Below are 22,514 nucleotides of genomic sequence, written 5' to 3' on the forward strand. Positions count from 1 at the left end.
ATGATAGTGGTAAAATTTATTTGATATTACCTGCGTTTATTTGTGAAAAAAACGGAAATATGGCGAAAATGTTGAAAATTTCGCAATTTTCCAACTTAGAATTTTTATGCAATTAAATCACAGAGATATGTCACAGAAAATACTTAATAAGTAACATTTCCCACATGTCTACTTTACATCAGCACAATTTTGGAACCAAAATTTTTTTTGTTAGGGAGTTATAAGGGTTAAAAGTTGACCAGCAATTTCTCATTTTTACAACACCATTTTTTAGGGACCACATCTCATTTGAAGTCATTTTGAGGGGTCTATATGATAGAAAATACCAAGTGTGACACCATTCTAAAAACTGCACCCCTCAAGTTTCTCAAAACCACATTCAAGAAGTTTATTAACCCTTCAGGTGTTTCACAGGAATTTTTGGAATGTTTAAATAAAAATGAACATTTAACTTTTTTTCACAAAAAATTTACTTCAGCTCCAATTTGTTTTATTTTACCAAGAGTAACAGGAGAAAATGGACCCCAAAAGTTGTTGTACAATTTGTCCTGAGTATGCCAATACCCCATATGTGGGGGTAAACCACTGTTTGGGCGCATGGGAGAGCTCGGAAGGGAAGGAGCGCCGTTTGACTTTTCAATGCAAAATTGACAGGAATTGAGATGGGACGCCATGTTGCGTTTGGAGAGCCACTGATGTGCCTAAACATTGAAACCCCCCACAAGTGACACCATTTTGGAAAGTAGACCCCCTAAGGAACTTATCTAGAGGTGTGGTGAGCACTTTGACCCACCAAGTGCTTCACAGAAGTTTATCATGCAGAGCCGTAAAAATAAAACAAAAATTTTTTCCCACAAAAATTATTTTTTAGCCCCCAGTTTTGTATTTTCCCGAGGGTAACAGGATAAATTGGACCCCGAACGTTGTTGTCCAATTTATCCTGTGTACGCTGATACCCCATATGTGCGGGGGGAACCACTGTTTGGGCGCATGGCAGAGCTCGGAAGGGAAGGAGCGTCATTTGGAATGAGGACTTAGATGGAATGGTCTGCAGGTGTCACATTGCGTTTGCAGAGCCCCTTATGTACCTAAACAGTAGAAACCCCCCACAAGTGACACCATATTGGAAACTAGACCCCACAAGGAACTTATCTAGATGTGTTGTGAGAGCTTTGAACCCCAAAGTGCTTCACAACAGTTTATATAGCAGAGCCGTGATAATAAAAAATCCTTTTTTTCCCACAAAAATTATTTTTTAGCCCCCAGTTTTGTATTTTCCCATGGGTAACAGGAGAAATTGGACCCCAAAAGTTGTTGTCCAATTTGTCCTGAGTACGCTGATACCCCATATGTTGGGGAAAACCCGTTTTGGCACACGGGAGAGCTCGGAAGGGAAGGAGCACTGTTTTACTTTTTCAACGCAGAATTGGCTGGAATTGCGATCGGACGCCATGTCGCGTTTGGAGAGCCCCTGATGTGCCTAAACAGTGGAAACCCCCCAATTATAACTGAAACCCTAATGCAAACACACCCCTAACCCTAATCCCAACGGTAACCCTAACCACACCTCTAACCCAGACACACCCCTAACCCCAATCCCAACCGTAAATGTAATCCAAACCCCAACCCTAACTTTAGCCCCAACCCGAACTGTAGCCTTAACCCTAACTGTAGCCTTAACCCTAGCCCTAACCCCAACCCTAGCCCTAACCTTAGCCCCAACCCTAACTGTAGCCCCAACCCTAACTGTAGCCTTAACCCTAACCCTAGCCCTAACCTTAGCCCCAACCCTAACTGTAGCCTTAACCCTAACCCTAGCCCTAACCATAACCCTAGCCCTAACTTTAGCCCCAACCCTAACTGTAGCCTTAACCCTAGCCCTAACCATAACCCTAGCCCCAACCCTAGCCCTAACCCTAACCATAACCCTAGCCCCAACCCTAGCCCTAACCCTAACCATAACCCTAGCCCCAACCCTAGCCCCAACCCTAGCCCTAACCCTAACTGTAGCCCCAACCCTAACTGTAGCCTTAACCCTAACCCTAGCCCTAACCCTTAGGGCTTGTTTCCATTTGCGAGAAACACATCCGTGTCTCGCATGTGGAAACGAAGCTCTGGCGCCGGCACTTGGGAGCAGAGCGTGCGGCCGCATAGCAACACATGCAGCCGCACGCTCTGCTCCGGAGTGCCGGCACCAGAGCTTTGTTTCCACATGCGAGACACGGACTTGTTTCTCGCAAATGGAAACATGCCCTTACTTTAGCCCCAACCCTAACTGTAGCCTTAACCCTAGCCCTAACCCTAATGGGAGAATGGAAATAAATACATTTTTTCAATTTTTCCCTAAGGGGGTGATGAAGGGGGGTTTGATTTACTTTTATAGCTGTTTTTTAGCGGATTTTTATGATTGGCAGCAGTCACACACTGAAAGACGCTTTTTATTGCAAAAAATATTTTTTGCGTTACCACATTTTGAGAGCTATAATTTTTCCACATTTTGGTCCACAGAGTCATGTGAGGTCTTGTTTTTTGCGGGACGAGTTGACGTTTTTATTGGTATCATTTTCGGGCACGTGACATTTTTTGATCGCTTTTTATTCCGATTTTTGTGAGGCAGAATGACCAAAAACCAGCTATTCATGAATTTCTTTTGGGGGAGGCGTTTATACCGTTCCGCTTTTGGTAAAATTGATAAAGCAGTTTTATTCTTCGGGTCAGTACGATTACAGCGATACCTCATTTATATCATTTTTTATGTTTTGGCGCTTTTATACGATAAAAACTATTTTATAGAAAAAATAATTATTTTGGCATCGCTTTATTCTGAGGACTATAACTTTTTCATATTTTCGCTGATGATGCTGTATGGCGGCTCGTTTTTTGCGGGACAAGATGACATTTTCAGCGGTACCATGGTTATTTATATCCGTCTTTTTGATCGCGTGTTATTCCACTTTTTGTTCGGCGGTATGACAATAAAGCGTTTTTTGCCTTGTTTTTTTTTCCTTCTTACGGTGTTCACTGAAGGGGTTAACTAGTGGGACAGTTTTATAGGTCGGGTCGATACGGACACCGCGATACTAAATGTGTACTTTTATTGTTTGTTTGTATTTAGATGAAGAAATGTATTTATGGGAATATTTTTTATTTCAATATTTAGGAATATTTTTTTTTACACATTTGGAAAAATTTTTTTTACTTTGTCCCAGGGGGGTACATCACAGATCGGTGATCTGACAGTTTGCACAGCACTCTGTCAGAAAACCGATCTGACTTGCAGCTATGCAGGCTTCACAGTGCCTGCTCTTAACAGGCTCTGTGAAGCCACCTCCCTCCCTGCAGGACCCGGATGCCGCGGCCATCTTGGATCCGGGTCTGGAGCAGGGAGGGAGGTGAGGAGACCATCGCAGCAACGCGATCACATCACGTTGCTGCGGGGGGCTCAGGGAAGCCCGTAGGGAGCCCCCTCCCTGCGCGATGCTTCCCTGCACCGCCGGCACACCGCGATCATGTTTGATCGCGGTGTGCCGGGGGTTAATGTGCCGGGGGCGGTCCGTGACCGCTCCTAGCACATAGTGCCGGATGTCAGCTGAGATAGGCAGCTGACACCCGGCTGCGATCGGCCGTGCTCCCCCCGTGAGCGCGGCCGATCGCGCTGGACGTACTATTCCGTCCTTGGGAAGTAGGGCCCACCCCACATGGACGGAATAGTACGTCCATTGGCAGAAAGGGGTTAATAAGGATCTTTATTTGCCTCTGGCAATTTGTGTGTTGTTGTACAACAACACCATGCTGATCTCAAACAGGACATCTTGGATTTCTTTGGAGCTTGACTGAGGCTTATCCACCATCCTGCGTTGCAACCTTTTATCAAATTTTCTCTGATGAAGGCTGCACTGTAAAAATAGCAGCCGAAACGCGTTGTACTGTTTTTTAAAAAAATTTACAAATATATTTTATTTTGAGAAAATAAATGAATTTTTTAACATTTTTCACTTGAAGTGGATGAATTAAAAAAATCCGTAGGTGCTTAGCGCCACATTTACTTGGAGTTTTTTTTTTTTTTTTTTTTTTTCTCTTTGAAATTGCCACCTATGTGGATCTGAAGCAGGATCAACACATAGTTCTCCAAAGTGAGCTGCACACCTTATTGGATTATACAACATACGAAGAAGAGTTGCCTAAAGAATTGATTCCTTGAGAATCTCAACGTGCATTTCTTACCGATAGAAGGTGAGCATAACTACAAATAAAAGAAATGTTTTTAACTTGTTGGTAAAAACGTATTACGCTCAGAGGAAGCGCCGCACTTGTCTCTTTTTTTTTTTTTTTTTTTTCCCCTCTTTCCCTAAACCAGGGTATTTCTAAAGATCAAATTTTCTCTGCCATCCACAGAGATTAGCTACAGTGCCAGGGGCTGTAAACTTCTTGACTATGATCCGCACCTTGGACAAAACATCAAAATCTCTGGAGATGGACTTGTAACCTGGAGATTGTTGATGTTTTTCTACTATTGTGGTTCTCAAGTCCTCAGACAGTTTTCCTCTCCTCTTTCTGTTCTCCATGACACACAATGCAAAGATTGAGGCAACTTCTTTATTAATCTGGCGTCAGGTGTGATTTTCATATTGCCCACACCTGTTACTTGCCACAGGTGAGTCTGAACAAGTATCACATGCTTCAATTCTAGAAAGGTACCAACAATCTTGTCCGGTCCATTTTGTTTTTTTTGTGTGAAATGATGTCCAACTTGTTTTTTTCCTCAGTTTTTTTTTTGTGTTGTTCCAACACACACACAAAGGATATAAACGTGTATAACAAAACATGTGCAATTTCAATAGGTTTCTGGGAGAAACTTCATTTTCTGGAAAAATCTCAAGGGTGACAACACTTTCAGCCATGACTGTACATTAAAAAAGCCGGATTACTCACCGGTAATACTCTTTTAGTGAGTCCACGACAGCACCCCACTGGAGAGAGGGATCCGCCCCGCAGAAACAGGAAACCAACCGAGAAATAAAAGGGGGCGGTCCGCCTCTCCTCCTCAGTTTTGATTTCAGAGTACCCGGAGGACCGCCAGTATTAGGCAAATATAATTTATTTCATTTTTAAACTTATTTGCTCATGTATGATTAAAAGAATTTTACTCAATAGTAAGTACTATATTAATATAGGGAGGGATGTAAGAGGGTGCTGTCGTGGACTCACTAAAAGAGTATTACCAGTGAGTAATCCGGCTTTTTCCCTTTCGCCACGACAGCACCCCACTGGAGATCTTACAGAGACCATCACCTAGGGGGGGACCACCGTGCTGAGGACAGTCCTGCCAAAGTCTAGGTCAGAAGTTGACGATAGGTCAAGCCTATAGTGATTATAGAATGTAGAGGGATTTGACCAAGTTGCCGCCTTACATATAGTCTCAATTGGGACCTCTCCCCTTTCTGCCCAGGAGGATGCCATAGCTCTGGTAGAGTGCGCTGTTATGCCTTCCGGAGGGTTTTCTTTACTCGCAGAATAGGCCAGTCTGATAGACTCTCTGATCCACCGGGATAACGTGCTTTTCGTTATTCCATGACCCTTCTTGTGACCCTGGAAGGAAATAAACAGAGCCCTACACTGTCGCCAGCTACAGGTTCTTTCAATGTACTTTAACACTACTCTTTTAACATCTAGAGTGTGGTACTTTTGTTCTTCAGGAGTGGAAGGATTACTGAAGAAAGAGGGCAAGATTATTTCCTGAGACCTATGGAATGTCTTAGCTACTTTGGGAAGGTAGGAAGGGTCTGGTTTAAGGACCAACTTATCCTGAAAAGTTAGCAGGAAAGGTGGATCTATAGAGAGTGCTTGGATGTCACTGATTCTCCTGGCTGAAGTCAGTGCTACCAAGAGGGCCGTTTTTAGCGATAGGATCTTGATTGGTATTGAATCTATTGGTTCGAATGGAGAGCCTGTTAGGGCTTGTAAAACTAAGTTTAGATCCCAGGGAGGAACTCTAGGTATATTAACTGGATTTATCCGTTCACAGGCTGTAATAAATCGGGATACCCATCTATTCCCCGCAATGTTATGGCCATAGAGAGCTCCTAGTGCTGAAACATGAACTTTTAAGGTGTTTGCAGTTAAACCTAGTTCTCTCCCTTTTTGAAGAAATTCCAGGATAGACTGTATCGGAATTTCTGACGTGTTTGAAGATGTATGGAATTGTAGGAATTTCTTCCATATTTTTGTGTAAATTTTTGTAGTGGAAGGTTTTCTACTCTGGAGGAGCGCGTTTATCAATCCCTCCGAGAACCCCCTTGATTTTAGCATCTGCCTCTCAAATTCCAGGCCGCGAGATGTAGACTGTCCACTTGAGGGTGGAAAAACGGACCCTGGAAGAGAAGATTGGGTGTTGAGGGGAGGACCCAAGGATCTGAGACCGACATGGTTTGCAGCCACGAGAACCAAGGCCTCTTCGGCCAGAATGGAGCTATTAGTATCACCCTCGCTCCTTCGGTTCTGATTTTGCGAATGACTTGGGGTAATAGTATGATCGGCAGAAAAGCATATGCTAGACTGAACTGCTAAGGGGCTTGGAGAGCGTCCAGAATGTCCGGATGATCCGCTAGAGATAGGGAGGCAAATTTCCGGACTTTTTTGTTTTTTCTTGTGGCGAAGAGATCTACTTGAGGTTGACCCCATAGGGATACTATATCTTGAAAAATCTGCTGGTTTAGGCACCACTCTCCTTGTTTCAAGGTGTGTCGACTTAAGAAGTCTGCCTGCTGGTTGTTTTCCCCTCTTATGTGCAGTGCAGTAAGGGATGTTAGGTGACTTTCTGCTAGATTCAGGATTTCTGTAGCAGAAGACATCAGAGTCTCTGATCGCGTGCCTCCTTGCCTGTTTAGATACGCCACTGTGGTGGTGTTGTTGGAAAGGATTCTGACGTCTTTCCCTCGTAGCTGTGGGAGAAAATGGTATAAGGCGTATTTTACTGCATTAAATTCTTTAACATTAGAGGAGTAGCAGCTTTCCTCCATGTTCCATAACCCTTGGCAAAAATTATTCCCCATATGAGCGCCCCATCCATGAGGACTGGCGTCCGTGGTTATGGTATGAGATGGCGTTATTATCCATGGAACACCACTCATTAAATGGTCTGAATTCAGCCACCACGTTAAGGAAGTTAAAACTTCCTGAGATAAGGTTATTTTCACATTTAGGTGACCAGATAACCGTCTATCTTCTTGTAAAATCTGGTGTTGCAGTGTACGGGTATGATGTTGAGCCCATTTTACCGCAGGTATACAAGAGATGAGGGATCCTAGTAAGGAAATAGCTTGTCTTAGGGATATACATGGATTGTTTATCGCTGCTAGGACTTTGCGTTTGACCAGTAGTATTTTTACCTGAGGCAGGAGACACTTTTGAGATACGGAGTCTAGATGGAACCCCAAGAACGCCTGACAGGATAGTGGAGTGAGTCTGGATTTGTTGGTATTGATTATCCAGCCTAGATCCTGTAGAGAGGAAATTGCATGAGCCAAACGATCAGCACATTGAGAAACTGAATTTCCAATGACCAAAAAGTCATCCAGATAGGGAACAATTAAGGGTTCTTTTTGGCGAAGGTAGGCCATCACCTCTAGCATTATCTTGGTGAAGATCCTCGGTGCTGTTGAAAGGCCGAAGGGCATGGCTGTATATTGGAAATGATGAATCTCGCCGTTGATTGTCACTGCTACTCTGAGGTACTTTTGGTATCTGTCATGGATAGGGAGATGATAATAAGCATCTTTCAAATCAATGCCCCCCATCATACAGTTTGGAAAGAGGACTTTTATAGTGGATCTAAGGCTACGTTCACATTAGCGTTGCGCGCCGGTGCGTCGGCGACGCAACGCGCGACGCACCAAAAACGCGCGCAAAAACGCTGCGTTTTGCGACGCGTGCGTCGTTTTTTGACGAAAATCGGACGCACGAAAAATGCAACTTGTTGCATTTTCGTGCGTCCGACGCTAGCGTCGAAAACGACGCACATGTCGAAAAACGCTAACAAAAAAACGCACGCGTCCCCTATGTTAAACATAGGGGCGCGTCGCCGCTGCGTCGCCGACGCAACAGCGACGCACATTAGCGTAACGCTAATGTGAACGTAGCCTAATGGATTCCATCTTAAATGTATGGTTTTTAACAAATGAATTGAGCTTTTTAAGGTTTATGATGGTCCTGAAAGAACCGTCGGGTTTAGAAATCAGGAATAAGGGAGAGTAGAATCCTCTGCCTTCCTGTCCCTCGGGGACTTGGACTAAAACCCGCTTTGATAATAGGGTTTGAATTTCTAGCTCTAGAGCCTGCTGTTGTGCGGGCGAGCTGAGGGATGTTATAATACATGACTCGTGGGGATCACGAGAGAATTGTAGTTTAATTCCATCTCGGATGATGTTTAAAACCCACGAGCTAGATGTTACTTTTTCCCATTGGGTGGCGAAAAATTTCAGTCTGCCCCCTACTGGTATATCCTCAGAATTTATTGTCTTTTGGGGGGTTGGGTCTTCTAAACATGGTACCTCTTTGCCTGTCCTCTTTAGCAGTCCATGTTGTAGACCTATCCGTTTGCCTCCTTTTACCAAACGGTCTCCTCTTAAAGGCTCTCCTGTAAAAGGGAATAGAGGAATCAGGGAAAGCTTTCTTCCTGTCCTTTGCCTTTTTGAGTATCTCATCTAAGGTTTTACCAAAGAGGTACTCACCCTCGCATGGGATTGCACATATTTTGGATTTAGACTGCGCGTCCCCTTTCCAACTTTTCATCCAAAGTGCGCGTCTTGCATTGTTCACAAGACCTGCGGATCTCGCTGCTAACCGAAGAGAGTCGGCAGATGCGTCCGCCATAAAAGCTGCTGCTCCACGTATTAAGGGGATGGCCGCTCGAAGTTTCTCTCTTGAAACTTTATTTTCGATCTGCTGGTCCAACTGATCAATCCAAATGATCATTGACCGGGCAGCGCAGGTGCTGGCTACTGCAGGTTTAAAAATTCCTGTAGCCGCCTCCCAAGATCGCTTAAGGGATGATTCAGCTTTACGATCTAATGGATCGACCAGAAGTCCCGCATCCTCCACAGGCAGAGTGGATTGCTTGGAGGTAGAAGCTACGGCTGCATCGACCTTAGGAACTTTGGTCCATGTAAGGAGCTCCTCATCACTAAACGGATATTTACGTTTAGACGCGGAGGGCAAAAAGCTTCTTTGATCCTGCTTCTCCCACTCTCTTTTAATTAATGCTTTCACCGCTGGTATAACCGGAAAACATCTCCTCTTTCTCTCTGCCAAACCCGCAAACATAATTTCCTGCGTGATTTGCGCACCCTTTACCTCCTCACACCCCATGGTATTGCGGATTGACTTTACCAAGTTGTCCACACTGTCTAAGGGGCAAACATGAACGCCCCTCGATTTCTGATGAGGAAGATGATGATGATGATGATAGGGAGGCTTCTGACAGTACAGTCTGGTCACTTTCGGAGTCTGACATAAGTGTTGGTGTTTTGGACTTAGCTTTACGCGGTTTTTCCTGGGTCATATTTTTTAGCTCTTCTCTAATAATGGCCCGTAAGTCCGTAACGGACACTGTCGCTCCCTGAGTTGTTTCCTGAAAACAGTCCTTGCACAGTTTTTTGGGGTATGAGTCCGGAAGGGGCTGGCTACACAAGGCACATTCCTTATGTTTGGACTTTTGTCGTTTTTTAGACTAGGCGTAATAAGTAGCGAGAGAGAGAGAAAAGAGAGAGAAATAGGGAGACGTCAGCTTAATAGGCAGAGTTTTAACACTCACCCAGTGAAGCGAATAATACCGGATCAGAAGGCCGAGATCCTGTTCTGGAACCGTCACTCTTACGAGCGGACTCCGAGGATCCTTTGGTGTGATCGTTGGTGGGGGGCACTGGATCTCCAGCTGTGGGGTCCATGGCACCTCGGGATGACATCTCTGCATCGTCGCATTATTGTTTCTGGGCGTTTTTAAATAGTGCGCCTTTTTTTTTTTTTCTCTTCCCCGCTGCGCAATGCGCATGCGCGGGTCGTCGCTGGCTCCCTCGCCCCAGATCCGGCCTAGGCTCCCCGGAAGTGACTCCTTCAGTTCCGGGGTAGCCAGTATTGCGGCGGTTGGCGCATGCGCGGTCCGGGGTTCAGCGCCGGACCGCAATGGAGATTATCTTACACCGGCTCCTGGCCACACCGCACACAGGAGAAGACGCCGGGCGGCCCTCCCCGGACGTCTGCTCGATCCACCAGCCGAGGAGGGAGCCGTCTAACGGAACTCCCCCGACGCTGCTTCTGAGCTGCAGCCCCTGCCGTTCTCACGGACACCGCACAGGCGGCATGCTAGCCCAGGTATGTTGTAGTCGTCCTGTCGTTAATGGATTGTTCCCGCAGGAACAGGAAACCTAAACTGAGGAGGAGAGGCGGACCGCCCCCTTTTATTTCTCGGTAGGTTTCCTGTTCCTGCGGGGCGGATCCCTCTCTCCAGTGGGGTGCTGTCGTGGCGAAAGGGAAAATACAAATCATTTGCCCGACACCCATCAGAGAAGATGCGCGTTACCTCACACCGCTATCACCCGGTAAAGCTCTGAGAATGGACCACTAACCAGAGGTTTCAGGTTTAGCTGAAAACACGATACAGCACCGCATCGCCCATCCCTTACACGTCGCAACTCTGCATCGTCCTCCCTGTACACAATGCAGTATCGCACGTATGCCACTCACATGATGCAGTATCGCACCGTCCGCATCACCCCTCATACGTCGCAGTATCGCACGTCCGCATCACCCCTCACACGTCGCAGTATTGCACCGTCAGCATCACCCCTCACACGTCGCAGTATCGCACCGTCCGCATCACCCCTCACACGTCACAGTATCGCACCGTCCGCATCACCCCTCACACGTCGCAGTATCGCATCGTCCGCATCACTCCTCACACGTCGCAGTATCGCACCGTCCGCATCACTCCTCACATGTCGCAGTATCGCAGAATCTGTGTCTCCCGTCACAATATCGCACCGTCGGCATCACCCCTCACACGTTGCAATATCGCACCATTCGCATCACCCCCTCACACGTCACAGTATTGCACCGTCGGCATCACCCCTCACAAGTCGCAGTATTGCACCGTTCGCGTCTCCCCCTCACACGTCGCAGTATCGCACCGTCCGCATCACCCCCTCACACGTCACAGAATCACTCTGTCCGTGTCTCGCCCTCATACGTCGCAGTATCGCACCATCTGCATCACCCCCTCATACGTTACAGTATTGCGCCGTCTGCGTCCCCCCCCTCACACGTCACAGTATCGCACAGTCCGGGTCTCCCCTCACACGTCACAGTATCGCACCGTCGGCATCACCCCTCACACGTCGCAGTATTGCACCATCCGCATCACCCCCTCACACGTCACAGTATCGCTCTGTCCGTGTCTCGCCCTCATACGTCGCAGTGTCGCACCATCTGCATCACCCCCTCATACGTCACAGTATTGCGCCGTCCACATCACCCCCTCACACATCACAGTATCGCTTTGTCCGTGTCTCGCCCTCATACGTCGCAGTATCGCACCATCTGCATCACCCCCTCATACATCACAGTATTGCGCCGTCTGCGTCCCCCCCTCACACGTCACAGTATCGCACCGTCGGCATCACCCCTCACACGTCGCAGTATTGCACCATCCGCATCACCCCTTCACATGTCACAGTATCGCTCTGTCCGTGTCTCGCCCTCATACGTCACAGTATCGCACCGTCGGCATCACCCCTCACAAGTCGTAGTATCGCTTGCGCCCTTTCTATTCACACTGTATACTTCAGACTTTCAGTATAAATCTGAACTTTGCCACCTTCAAAAATTTTCGGATGACTCTATGGTTGTGGGATGCATTAGGGGAGATCAGGGGATGAGGAATACAGAAGGGTGGTGTCGAATTTCGTGGATTGGTGCAACGGTAACTATCTACAACTAAATGTTAAGAAAACCAAGGAGTTGGTGGCCAACTATAGCAGGAGTAAGTTGGAATGCTTACCGATCACTATTGCTGGTCAGGAGGTCGAGCAGGTGGAGAGTTACAAATATTTGGGGGTCCATTTGGATAGTAAACTGGACTGGAGATGCCACTCAGAGTTTGTCTACAAGAAGGGGATGAGCAGATTGTATTTCCTAAGGAAACTGAGGTGTTTTAATGTGTGTAGCAAAATGTTAGAAATGTTCTACCAGTTGGTGGTGGCAAGTGCCATCTTTTTTGCAATCACGTGCTGGGGTAGTAGTGTGCGGCCTCTGATGCTAATAAGCTGAATAAGATTATCAAGAAGGCAAGTTCTGCTGTGGGCTGCAAGCTGGACTCTTTTGGGGAGGTAGTGGAGAAAAGAACTCTGAGGAAGTGTATGGCAATTATGAACAATAATGCACATCCATTATATGAGCTATTCATGAGACAGAAGAGCACCTTCAGTAACCGGCTAATACTTCTGAGGTGTAAGAAGGAAAAATATAGGAAATCGTTTGTGCCAACTGCCATGGGAATGTACAACAATAACATTAGGGTTAAACCACCAAGGTGAATGTCTACTTATTTCTCCACATTTCAGTTCACTCGTTGTGTATGTCCTATTCTAATGTATAATGTATAATGTTCTTCTGTCAACTCCACTGTCATGTCAACTATGTCATTCCTTTATGATTTTTATGATTTAAGTTGTGCTGCTGTGATACCATAATTTCCCACGGGATCAATAAAGTGTATCGTATCGTATTAACCTGGCTTAATGTCACCTTACAATAGCAAGGTGACATTAACCCTTCATTACCCCATATCCCACCGCTACACGGGAATGGGAAGAGAGTGGCCAAGTGCCAGAATAGGTGCATCTTCCAGATGTGCCTTTTCTGGGGTGGCTGGGGGAGATGTTTTTAGCCAGGAGGGGGGCAAATAACCATGGTCCCTCTCCAGGCTATTAATATCTGCCCTCAGTCACTGGCTTTCCCACACTAGCAGAGAAAATTGCGCGGGAGCCCACGCCAGGTTTTTCCGTGATTTAACCCTTTATTTTAACAGCTAGAGCCCCCAAATTTTACACACAAACACTTCTAACAGTAGTGCGGAATATGTAAAAAAAATAAGGGATATGAAATGGTTTACTGTATGTAAACCATGTCTCATGTCCTGTCGGGTTTGGGAAGGAGATAGCAGAATAGCTGGTAATTCAATTGCCGGCTTTTGCTATCTAGCGCTGTATGAAAAAAAATATATATATAATTTTTTTTTTTACGAATATTTGAGCCCATGGATCCAATCTATGTCCATTTTCCAAGCCGGCGAGAAAATCTCACCGTACGGATGTCATACGGATACTTTTTGGAGGAAAAAAAAATATCAATCGCATCGAATATGGATCACTGTTCAGGAAATTTTCTGCATATCTCAGACATAGTCTTAGTTACTCACCGGTTAACGGTGTTTTTCGGAGTCCATGACAGCACTACGGAGAGAGGGGATCCGCCCTTCAGGAACAGGAAACCTACAGATACATAAGGGCGGCACCTCTCCCACGCATCAGTTGGTTTACAGAGCACAAGAGGACCACCAAGGTTAATAGCATTCATAATAAACAATAATACAATAACTAACTATTCACTACCCGTGAATTATATATATAAATAAAGGAAGAGGTGAACACCCAGAACTTAAGAAGACGGGAGGGTATGTACAGGTGCTGTCATGGACTCCGAAAAACACCGTTAACCGGTGAGTAACTAAGACTTTATTCGGTCGTCCATGACAGCACTACGGAGAGAATTACAGAGAGTAACTAACTAGGGAGGGACTACAGCTTGCAGCACCCTTACACCAAAAGAGAGGTCAGAGGAGGCACCCAGGTTCAATCTATAATGGTTATAGAAAGTGTTTGGAGAAGACCAAGTAGCAGCCTTACAAATCTGGTCGATCGACACCTCCAATCTTTCCGCCCACGAAGCCGCCATAGCTCTAGTGGAATGCGCTTTAAGACCTTCAGGCGCCGGCTTGCCCTTTGAGATGTATGCCAGCGAGATAGCCTCCCTGATCCATCTAGCTAGAGTAGATTTCGATGCTCTATGCCCTTTCCTACTACCCTGATAGGACACGAATAGGGCATTATCTAACTTCCAGGGATCAGTTACCGCTAGATATTCCAGGATACATTTTCTTACATCTAAAGTGTGTAACTTCCTTTCCTTATCATTAGTAGGATTGGGGAGGAAAGATGGAAGAACTATTTCCTGTGTTCTGTGGAAACTGGACACTACCTTAGGAAGATATGCTGGATCAGGGGACAGTATCACTCTATCATCCCTAAGCTGCATGTAAGGGGGAACCCTGGATAATGCTTGTATGTCACCTATCCTACGCGCCGATGTTATGGCCACCAGGAAGGCTACTTTAAGGGATAGATGTTTAATAGAGGCTGAAGTAATTGGCTCAAATGGGGCCTCTGTCATGGCTGAGAGGACTAGGTTCAGGTCCCATGGCATGACTCTATTCTTCACAATTGGCCTAGACCGTTTTGTTGCCCTGATGAATCTACTGATCCAGTGATTCTCAGCGATGTTGCAGCCAAAGAGGGCCCCCAAGGCTGATACCTGCACCTTAAGAGTATTTGGGGATAACCCCATATCTAACCCCCTTTGTAAGAACTCCAAGATCTGGTCTATTGGTATTGACTGTCCAGCTATTACCCCCGAGTTCTGAAGAAATCTCTTCCAGATTCTGACATAGATTTTTGTGGTTATCACTTTCCTGCTTTTCAGCAGTGTGTTAATGAGGGCCGGCGAGAACCCCCTATCTTTTAGCAGCGCCCGCTCAAAATCCACGCCGTCAGATGAAGGCCAACCGCTCGAGGATGGTAGACTGGGCCCTGGGATAGGAGATCCGGAATGTCTGGCAAGACCCATGGATCGGACATCGACATAGCCCTCAGGCATGGAAACCACGTCCTTCTGGCCCAGAAGGGGGCAATTAATACCACTGTGGCTTTGTCCTTCCTGATTTTCCTCACCACCAGAGGAAGTAGAGACAGGGGAGGAAAGGCGTAGGCTAGCCTGAAGTTCCAGTCTATGAGGAGGGCGTCTACTGCCAGGGGATTTTCTCTGGGGTTCAGAGAGCAGAATTGTGCCACTTTCCTGTTTTCTTTTGTGGCAAACAGGTCTACCTCTGGTTGCCCCCACCTTTCGACGATAAGGTCGAAGATGGTGCTGTTCAGGGACCACTCTCCCTGCCTTAATGTGTTGCGACTTAAGAAATCCGCTGTAGTGTTTTCTGCCCCTTTTATGTGTAGAGCCGTCAACGAGAGAAGATGTTGCTCTGCTAGATGAAACAGACGATCTGCTACACACATCAGGGATCTGGACCGAGTCCCGCCTTGGTGATTTATGTATGCCACGGTGACTCGATTGTCCGAGAATACCCGCACGTGGTGGCCCTGTAGATAGACAAGGAGTGTTTTAACCGCCTGCTCCACAGCCGTTAACTCCTTTAGATTGGAAGACATCTCTATCTGATTACAATCCCACAGCCCCTGTACCAATGTATCCCCCATGTGAGCCCCCCACCCAGAAGGGCTAGCGTCCGAGGTGACCACGCGAGTTATATTATATTCCCAGGGGACCCCTGTGGACAGATTCTCTTGGTCCAACCACCAACCGAGGGATACAATAGCGTCTTGGGATAGGGTCAGCAGACTTTCTAGACACTCCCCCAACCTTTTTTGATGCAATAGCACCTCGCCCTGAAGTATCCTTGTATGATACTGAGCCCATCGGACTGCTGGAATACAGGACGAGAGAGAGCCTAGCAGAGACATGGCTTTCCGTAGGGACATGGTGGGGTTTTTAGTGGCATTCAGCACCTGAAGGTGCAGGCGATCAATTTTTTCTTGAGGCAAACGGCATTCCTGAACCTGGGAATCCAGGGTCAGGCCCAAAAATCGCTGCACCGTCATGGGCTGTAACCGTGATTTTTTAACGTTTAGCATCCACCCCAGACGCTCTAGAGCCGACATCACTTTATGTAACTGTTCTAGACAGTGATCCGCCGTTTTACCTACGATAAGGAGATCGTCCAGGTAGGGGATTACTAGAACGTTGGACTCATGCAGGTGTGTCATAACTTCCGCCATCACTTTGGTAAATACCCGAGGGGCGACCGAAATCCCAAAGGGAAGGGCCCTATACTGGAAGTGCCTGACCACCCCATCCAACCGTACCGCCACCCTTAGGTATCGTTGGTGACCTGCATAAATAGGGATATGATAATAGGCGTCCTTCAAATCCAATACTACCATAAAGCAGTTTTTGAACAGCAGCTTTATTGCGGTATTTATAGTTTCCATTTTAAATGGTTGCACGGTCAGAAACTTATTCAGTGCTCTAAGGTTAATGATTGTTCTGAAGGAGCCGTCTGGTTTACTTATCAGGAATAGAGGAGAGTAGAATCCACTACCCTGTTCTCCTTCCGGAACCTCAGACAGGACATTTTTATTGAGCAGATCATGAACTTACGCTTCCAGGGCCGCCTGTTCTGCTGGAGAGGATCTGAGAGGGGTGATTCTGAAGAAGTTCTGAGGGATAGAGGAGAATTCTAGCCGCAGACCCGTAGCTATCAACCCCAAAATCCAATCACTGCTGGAGATCTTGGACCAGGCCGGGTAGAAGGCAGATAGTCTACCTCCCACCGGGGCGACTAGTCATTGGGGTGGTTTTTTGACTTCACGGGATGGCTCCTGACGTCCTCCACCAAACATGAACCCCGTACCTTTCTTCTTTTTCTCGTCCCATCTGCTCTGATCTCTAGCCGGTCTCCTCCGAAAGAATCTTTTCCCTGCGAAGGGGCGCCTGTAAGAAGTAGTTGGTAGATTAGGAAACTTCTTCTTCTCATCTCCGGCTTTCTCTAGTAGCTCATCTAGGACTGGCCCAAACAGGTATTCCCCTTCGCATGGGATAGAGCACAGACGAGATCTGGACTGAAGGTCACCCGGCCAACATTTCAGCCATAGGGCCCTGCGTGCTGCGTTCGATAGTCCTGCCGCTCTAGCCGCCATTCTTGCGGAATCCGCAGAAGCATCAGCGAGAAAGGCAGCAGCATTTTGAATTGTTGGCAGGAATTTCAACATGGAATCTCTGGAAACACCTTCTTCCAATTTAGACCCCAGCTGATCTAGCCAGACCATCATCGATCTAGCTGCGCATGTTGCAGCTACCGCAGGTCTCAAGGCACCAGCCGACATTTCCCATGTCCCTTTAAGGAACGAGTCAGCCTTTTTATCTAGAGGATCCTTTAGGGAAGCCATGTCATCAAAGGGGATAGAAGATTTCTTAGATGCCTTGGACACCGCCGCATCTAATTTTGGTGCCTTATCCCATGTGTTCACCATGGGGTCCTCAAAGGGGTATCTTCGTTTAAAGGCCGGTGGAAAAGAGCCTTTTTTCTCTGGCTTTTTCCATTCCCTTTTAATGAGGTTTTGGACCTTGTCATTGAGCGGAAAAGACCTACGTTTTTTAGGGTCTAGACCGCCAAACATTAAGTCCTGTGCTGAAAGTTCTGGCCTTTCATCTGCCACCCCCATAGTGGATCTAACTGATTTAATCAGTTTGTCCATTTGGTCCAACGGGAAACAGAACCGGTTAGACTCTTCATCCGAAGAGGACGCTGAGGAGACAGAGGCGTCTGAATCATTCTCCCTACTTGGGCCAACAGACGAATCCGAATTTGAGGCGCTAGGCTCCCTTCTCCTTTTGGAAGGCTCCCCCCGGGATAGGGATTTCAGGGAATCCTTCACCTCCTTTCTGATAATCTCCCTAAGATTTGATGTGAAATCGGGAGACTCCTCCGCCACCGTCTGCCGCACACACGACTGACAAAGTCTTTTAGGGTAGGCGTCTGGCAAAGGGCAAGCGCATAGCGCGCACTCCTTGTTTTTTGATTTACCAGCGCTTTTTTTCCCCTACGGAAATAAACATAGGAAAAGACTGCATCAGGGTACATTCACGAAGATCTCTTACCCAGGCAGTAGCGGTAGGTACCGGATCACTGGGGGGTCGGTCCAGATCCTTCTGTCTAGATCTGCGACTGGGCTGATTACTGCGTCCGCGGGTCTTCGGCTGGGGGTTTGCATGGGACTTCTCCGAGGATCTGTCCTGCTCCTGCTCCAGCAGACCGACGGCAGTTTCCGGCTCATCCATAGCTGCAGATGGGCACACAAGCAGCCCTGCAGCGTTCTGTTCGGCTATAAATAGCCCTTCCCCCGGATCCGGAACATGTGCAGCTGTGTGGCCGAATCAACCCCCCCCACATGCAGGACGCTCCCCCACCCCCAATCGCCCCTCCCCCGCCGCATGCAGGACAGCGGCGCTGCAAGCAAAAAACCGGCCGGCGTTTCACTTCCGGTTTAGGCCCCGCCCCCTGCGCGTCACTTCCGGTTTCGGGCAGAGAGCTCAGGGACGCACCCTGAAGCCGGGGACGGCTCCGCCGGACCCCCCAGCCGCACGCCGCTACACTACCGCCGCTCACGGCCGCAGCACAGCGGCGATCGCGGCAGAAGCCAGCGCCCGACCCCCGGCTCCGGTCCCGCCCCCCCCCCGAACCGAAAGGAGCGCACAGGGCGCTCCCGGAAAGCTTGCCCCGCACTGCATCGACGGGGGCCAGAGGCGGGGAAGACAGAGGCCTAGGGAGAACCGCCCTGTGGGGGGATATACTCACCTTGCTGCCACTGGGGATGGACCTCCTCCGGACGTCGCTCCAGCCTGCACCGCTCACTGTCGTGGAGTCCTACCCGGACCCACCGTGGCGCTTCCAGGGACCCGCACTGCCCGAGGTAGGAGACCCCCTCGCTACCTGGGTCGGACAGCCGGCCTGGGTGCTTGATAGGTGAACGAAGTCGTATCTGAAGGGAATCCTGTCCTCCAGGAACAGGAAACCAACTGATGCGTGGGAGAGGTGCCGCCCTTATGTATCTGTAGGTTTCCTGTTCCTGAAGGGCGGATCCCCTCTCTCCGTAGTGCTGTCATGGACGACCGAATAAAAAACAGACCGTATTTTTATACGTTGTGCGTGACTCCTGCCTTAGTCGCAGTATCGCACCGTCCACGTCTCCCCCACACCTTGCAGTATCGCACCGTCCGCGTCTCCCCCACACGTCGCAGTATCGCATCGTCCGCGTCTCCCCCACACCTTGCAGTATCGCACCGTCCGCGTCTCCCCCACACGTCACAGTATCGCACCGTCCGCGTCCCCCCACACGTCACAGTATCGCACCGTCCACGTCCCCCCACACGTCACAGTACCGCACCGTCCACGTCCCCCTCACACGTCGCAGTATCGCACCGCCCGTGTCTACCCTCACACGTCGCAGTATCGCACCGTCCACGTCCCCCTCACACGTCGCAGTATCGCACCGCCCGTGTCTCCCCCTCACACGTCGCAGTATCGCACCGCCCGTGTCTACCCTCACACGTCGCAGTATCGCACCGTCCACGTCCCCCTCACACGTCGCAGTATCGCACCGTCCACGTCCCCCTCACACGTCGCAGTATCGCACCGCCCGTGTCTCCCCCTCACACGTCGCAGTATCGCACCGTCCACGTCCCCCTCACACGTCGCAGTATCGCACCGTCCACGTCCCCCTCACACGTCGCAGTATCGCACCGTCCATGTCTCACCCACACGTCGCAGTATCGCACCGTCCATGTCTCACCCACACGTCGCAGTATCGCACCGTCCGCGTCTCCCCCTCACACGTCGCAGTATCGCACCGTCCACGTCTCCCCTCACACGTCGCAGTATCGCACCGTCCGTGTCTACCCTCACACGTCACAGTATCGCACCGTCCGTGTCTACCCTCACACGTCACAGTATCGCACCGTCCACGTCCCCCTCACACGTCGCAGTATCGCACCGTCCACGTCTCACCCACACGTCACAGTATCGCACCGTCCGTGTCTACCCTCACACGTCACAGTATCGCACCGTCCGTGTCTACCCTCACACGTCACAGTATCGCACCGTCCACGTCCCCCTCACACGTCGCAGTATCGCACCGTCCGCGTCTCCCCCTCACACGTCACAGTATCGCACCGTCCATGTCTCACCCTCACACGTCACAGTATCGCACCGTCCGTGTCCCCCTCACACGTCACAGTACCGCACCGTCCACGTCCCCCTCACACGTCAGTACCGCACCATCTCCCCCTCACGAGCCCTGACATGCGCAGCGCACAACACTTCCCACCACACACAGACTCTCAGAGACTCTCACAGCCATATATAAACACGGGGAGAAGTGGGCGGAGACAACTATATGGTCCCGTGATCAGCTGCCTCCAATAAAAACTACTTGTAGTAAGAGACAGGAGTTGCGGTCCGTTCCTCCCCAGGTGCGGCGCGCATGTCACCGTCCGCTCCGCCGCCTGCCGTCACCTCTGAGCTCATACCCGGACAGCGGCACTCACCCTCCTCCATGTCGCCGGCTCACGCCGCGATCTCCATACTTTACTAGGCCCGCCCCTTCCGGATATCCCGGTCCTTGCTACATGATTGGTTGTCGTCATCGTCTGTGACTTATGGGACATGCGCCGCCATATACGGAAAAGCCCGCTGAGCCCCGCCCCAGCTCAGGACGGGAGGTCATGTGACGTGGGCGTGGCGGATTCACAGGGAAATGGTTTCACAGAGTGGAAAGGAGGAAAGTGAGCAGAGAGCGGATCATCAGCGCAGAGGGGGCGGGGCAGCGGTGCTGGAAAGGGGCGGGGCTCGGTAAGGAGGAGGGGCGTATCTGAATATACATGACGGGTCCAGACTCCACAGCTGTCAGATTATTAGCGGCGGAGAGTCGGGGACATCTCCTGTGTACAGCGTCCTCTTCAGGTCACCACAGATTGCTGGACATCTCCTGTGTACAGCGTCCTCTTCAGGTCACCACAGATTGCGGGGACATCTCCTGTGTACAGCGTCCTCTTCAGGACACCACAGATTGCGGGGACATCTCCTGTGTACAGCGTCCTCTTCAGGTCACCACAGATTGCGGGGACATCTCCTGTGTACAGCGCCCTCTTCAGGTCACCACAGATTGCGGGGACATCTCCTGTGTACAGCGCCCTCTTCAGGACACCACAGGTTGCGGGGACATCTCCTGTGTACAGCGCCCTCTTCAGATCACCACAGATTGCTGGACATCTCCTGTGTACAGCGTCCTCTTCAGGTCACCACAGGTTGCGGGGACATCTCCTGTGTACGGCGCCCTCTTCAGATCACCACAGATTGCTGGACATCTCCTGTGTACAGCGCCCTCTTCAGGTCACCACAGATTGCAGGGACTTCTCCTGTGTACAGCGCCCTCTTCAGGTCACCACAGATTGCGGGGACATCTCCTGTGTACAGCGCCCTCTTCAGATCACCACAGATTGCTGGACATCTCCTGTGTACAGCGCCCTCTTCAGGTCACCACAGATTGCGGGGACATCTCCTGTGTACAGCGCCCTCTTCAGATCACCACAGATTGCTGGACATCTCCTGTGTACAGCGCCCTCTTCAGGTCACCACAGATTGCGGGGACATCTCCTGTGTACAGCGCCCTCTTCAGATCACCACAGATTGCTGGACATCTCCTGTGTACAGCGCCCTCTTCAGGTCACCACAGATTGCGGGGACATCTCCTGTGTACAGCGCCCTCTTCAGGACACCACAGGTTGCGGGGACATCTCCTGTGTACAGCGCCCTCTTCAGATCACCACAGATTGCTGGACATCTCCTGTGTACAGCGTCCTCTTCAGGTCACCACAGATTGCGGGGACATCTCCTGTGTACAGCGCCCTCTTCAGGTCACCACAGGTTGCGGGGACATCTCCTGTGTACAGCGCCCTCTTCAGGTCACCACAGATTGCGGAGACATCTCCTGTGTACAGCGCCCTCTTCAGGACACCACAGATTGCGGGGGCATCTCCTGTGTACAGCGCCCTCTTCAGGTCACCACAGATTGCGGGGACATCTCCTGTGTACAGCGCCCTCTTCAGGTCACCACAGATTGCGGGGACATCTCCTGTGTACAGCGCCCTCTTCAGGTCACCACAGATTGCGGGGACATCTCCTGTGTACGGCGTCCTCTTCAGGTCACCACAGATTGCGGGGACATCTCCTGTGTACGGCGCCCTCTTCAGGTCACCACAGATTGCGGGGACATCTCCTGTGTACAGCGTCCTCTTCAGGTCACCACAGATTGCGGGGACATCTCCTGTGTACAGCGTCCTCTTCAGGTCACCACAGATTGCGGGGACATCTCCTGTGTACAGCGTCCTCTTCAGGTCACCACAGATTGCGGGGACATCTCCTGTGTACAGCGCCCTCTTCAGGACACCACAGATTGCGGGGACATCTCCTGTGTACAGCGCCCTCTTCAGGTCACCACAGATTGCGGGGGCATCTCCTGTGTACAGCGTCCTCTTCAGGACACCACAGATTGCGG

At 49.5% G+C, this 22,514-nt stretch overlaps 1 protein-coding gene across 1 annotated transcript in view; it reads right to left on the reverse strand.

Annotated features, from left to right (window-relative positions):
• The window catches only part of TTC31 (tetratricopeptide repeat domain 31), a 37,487-nt gene extending 16,891 nt beyond the window's left edge, over positions 1–20,596 (reverse strand). The window contains exon 1 of the mRNA XM_069744996.1: positions 20,506–20,596. Coding sequence (XP_069601097.1) covers positions 20,506–20,515 — 10 coding nt within the window. The 5' untranslated portion in view covers positions 20,516–20,596. The remainder of the gene's footprint in view (positions 1–20,505) is intronic.
• Positions 20,597–22,514: the final 1,918 nt, after the last annotated feature.

The sequence above is a fragment of the Ranitomeya imitator genome, chromosome 1, assembly GCF_032444005.1.
Source record: "Ranitomeya imitator isolate aRanImi1 chromosome 1, aRanImi1.pri, whole genome shotgun sequence".
Taxonomy (NCBI): domain Eukaryota; kingdom Metazoa; phylum Chordata; class Amphibia; order Anura; family Dendrobatidae; genus Ranitomeya; species Ranitomeya imitator.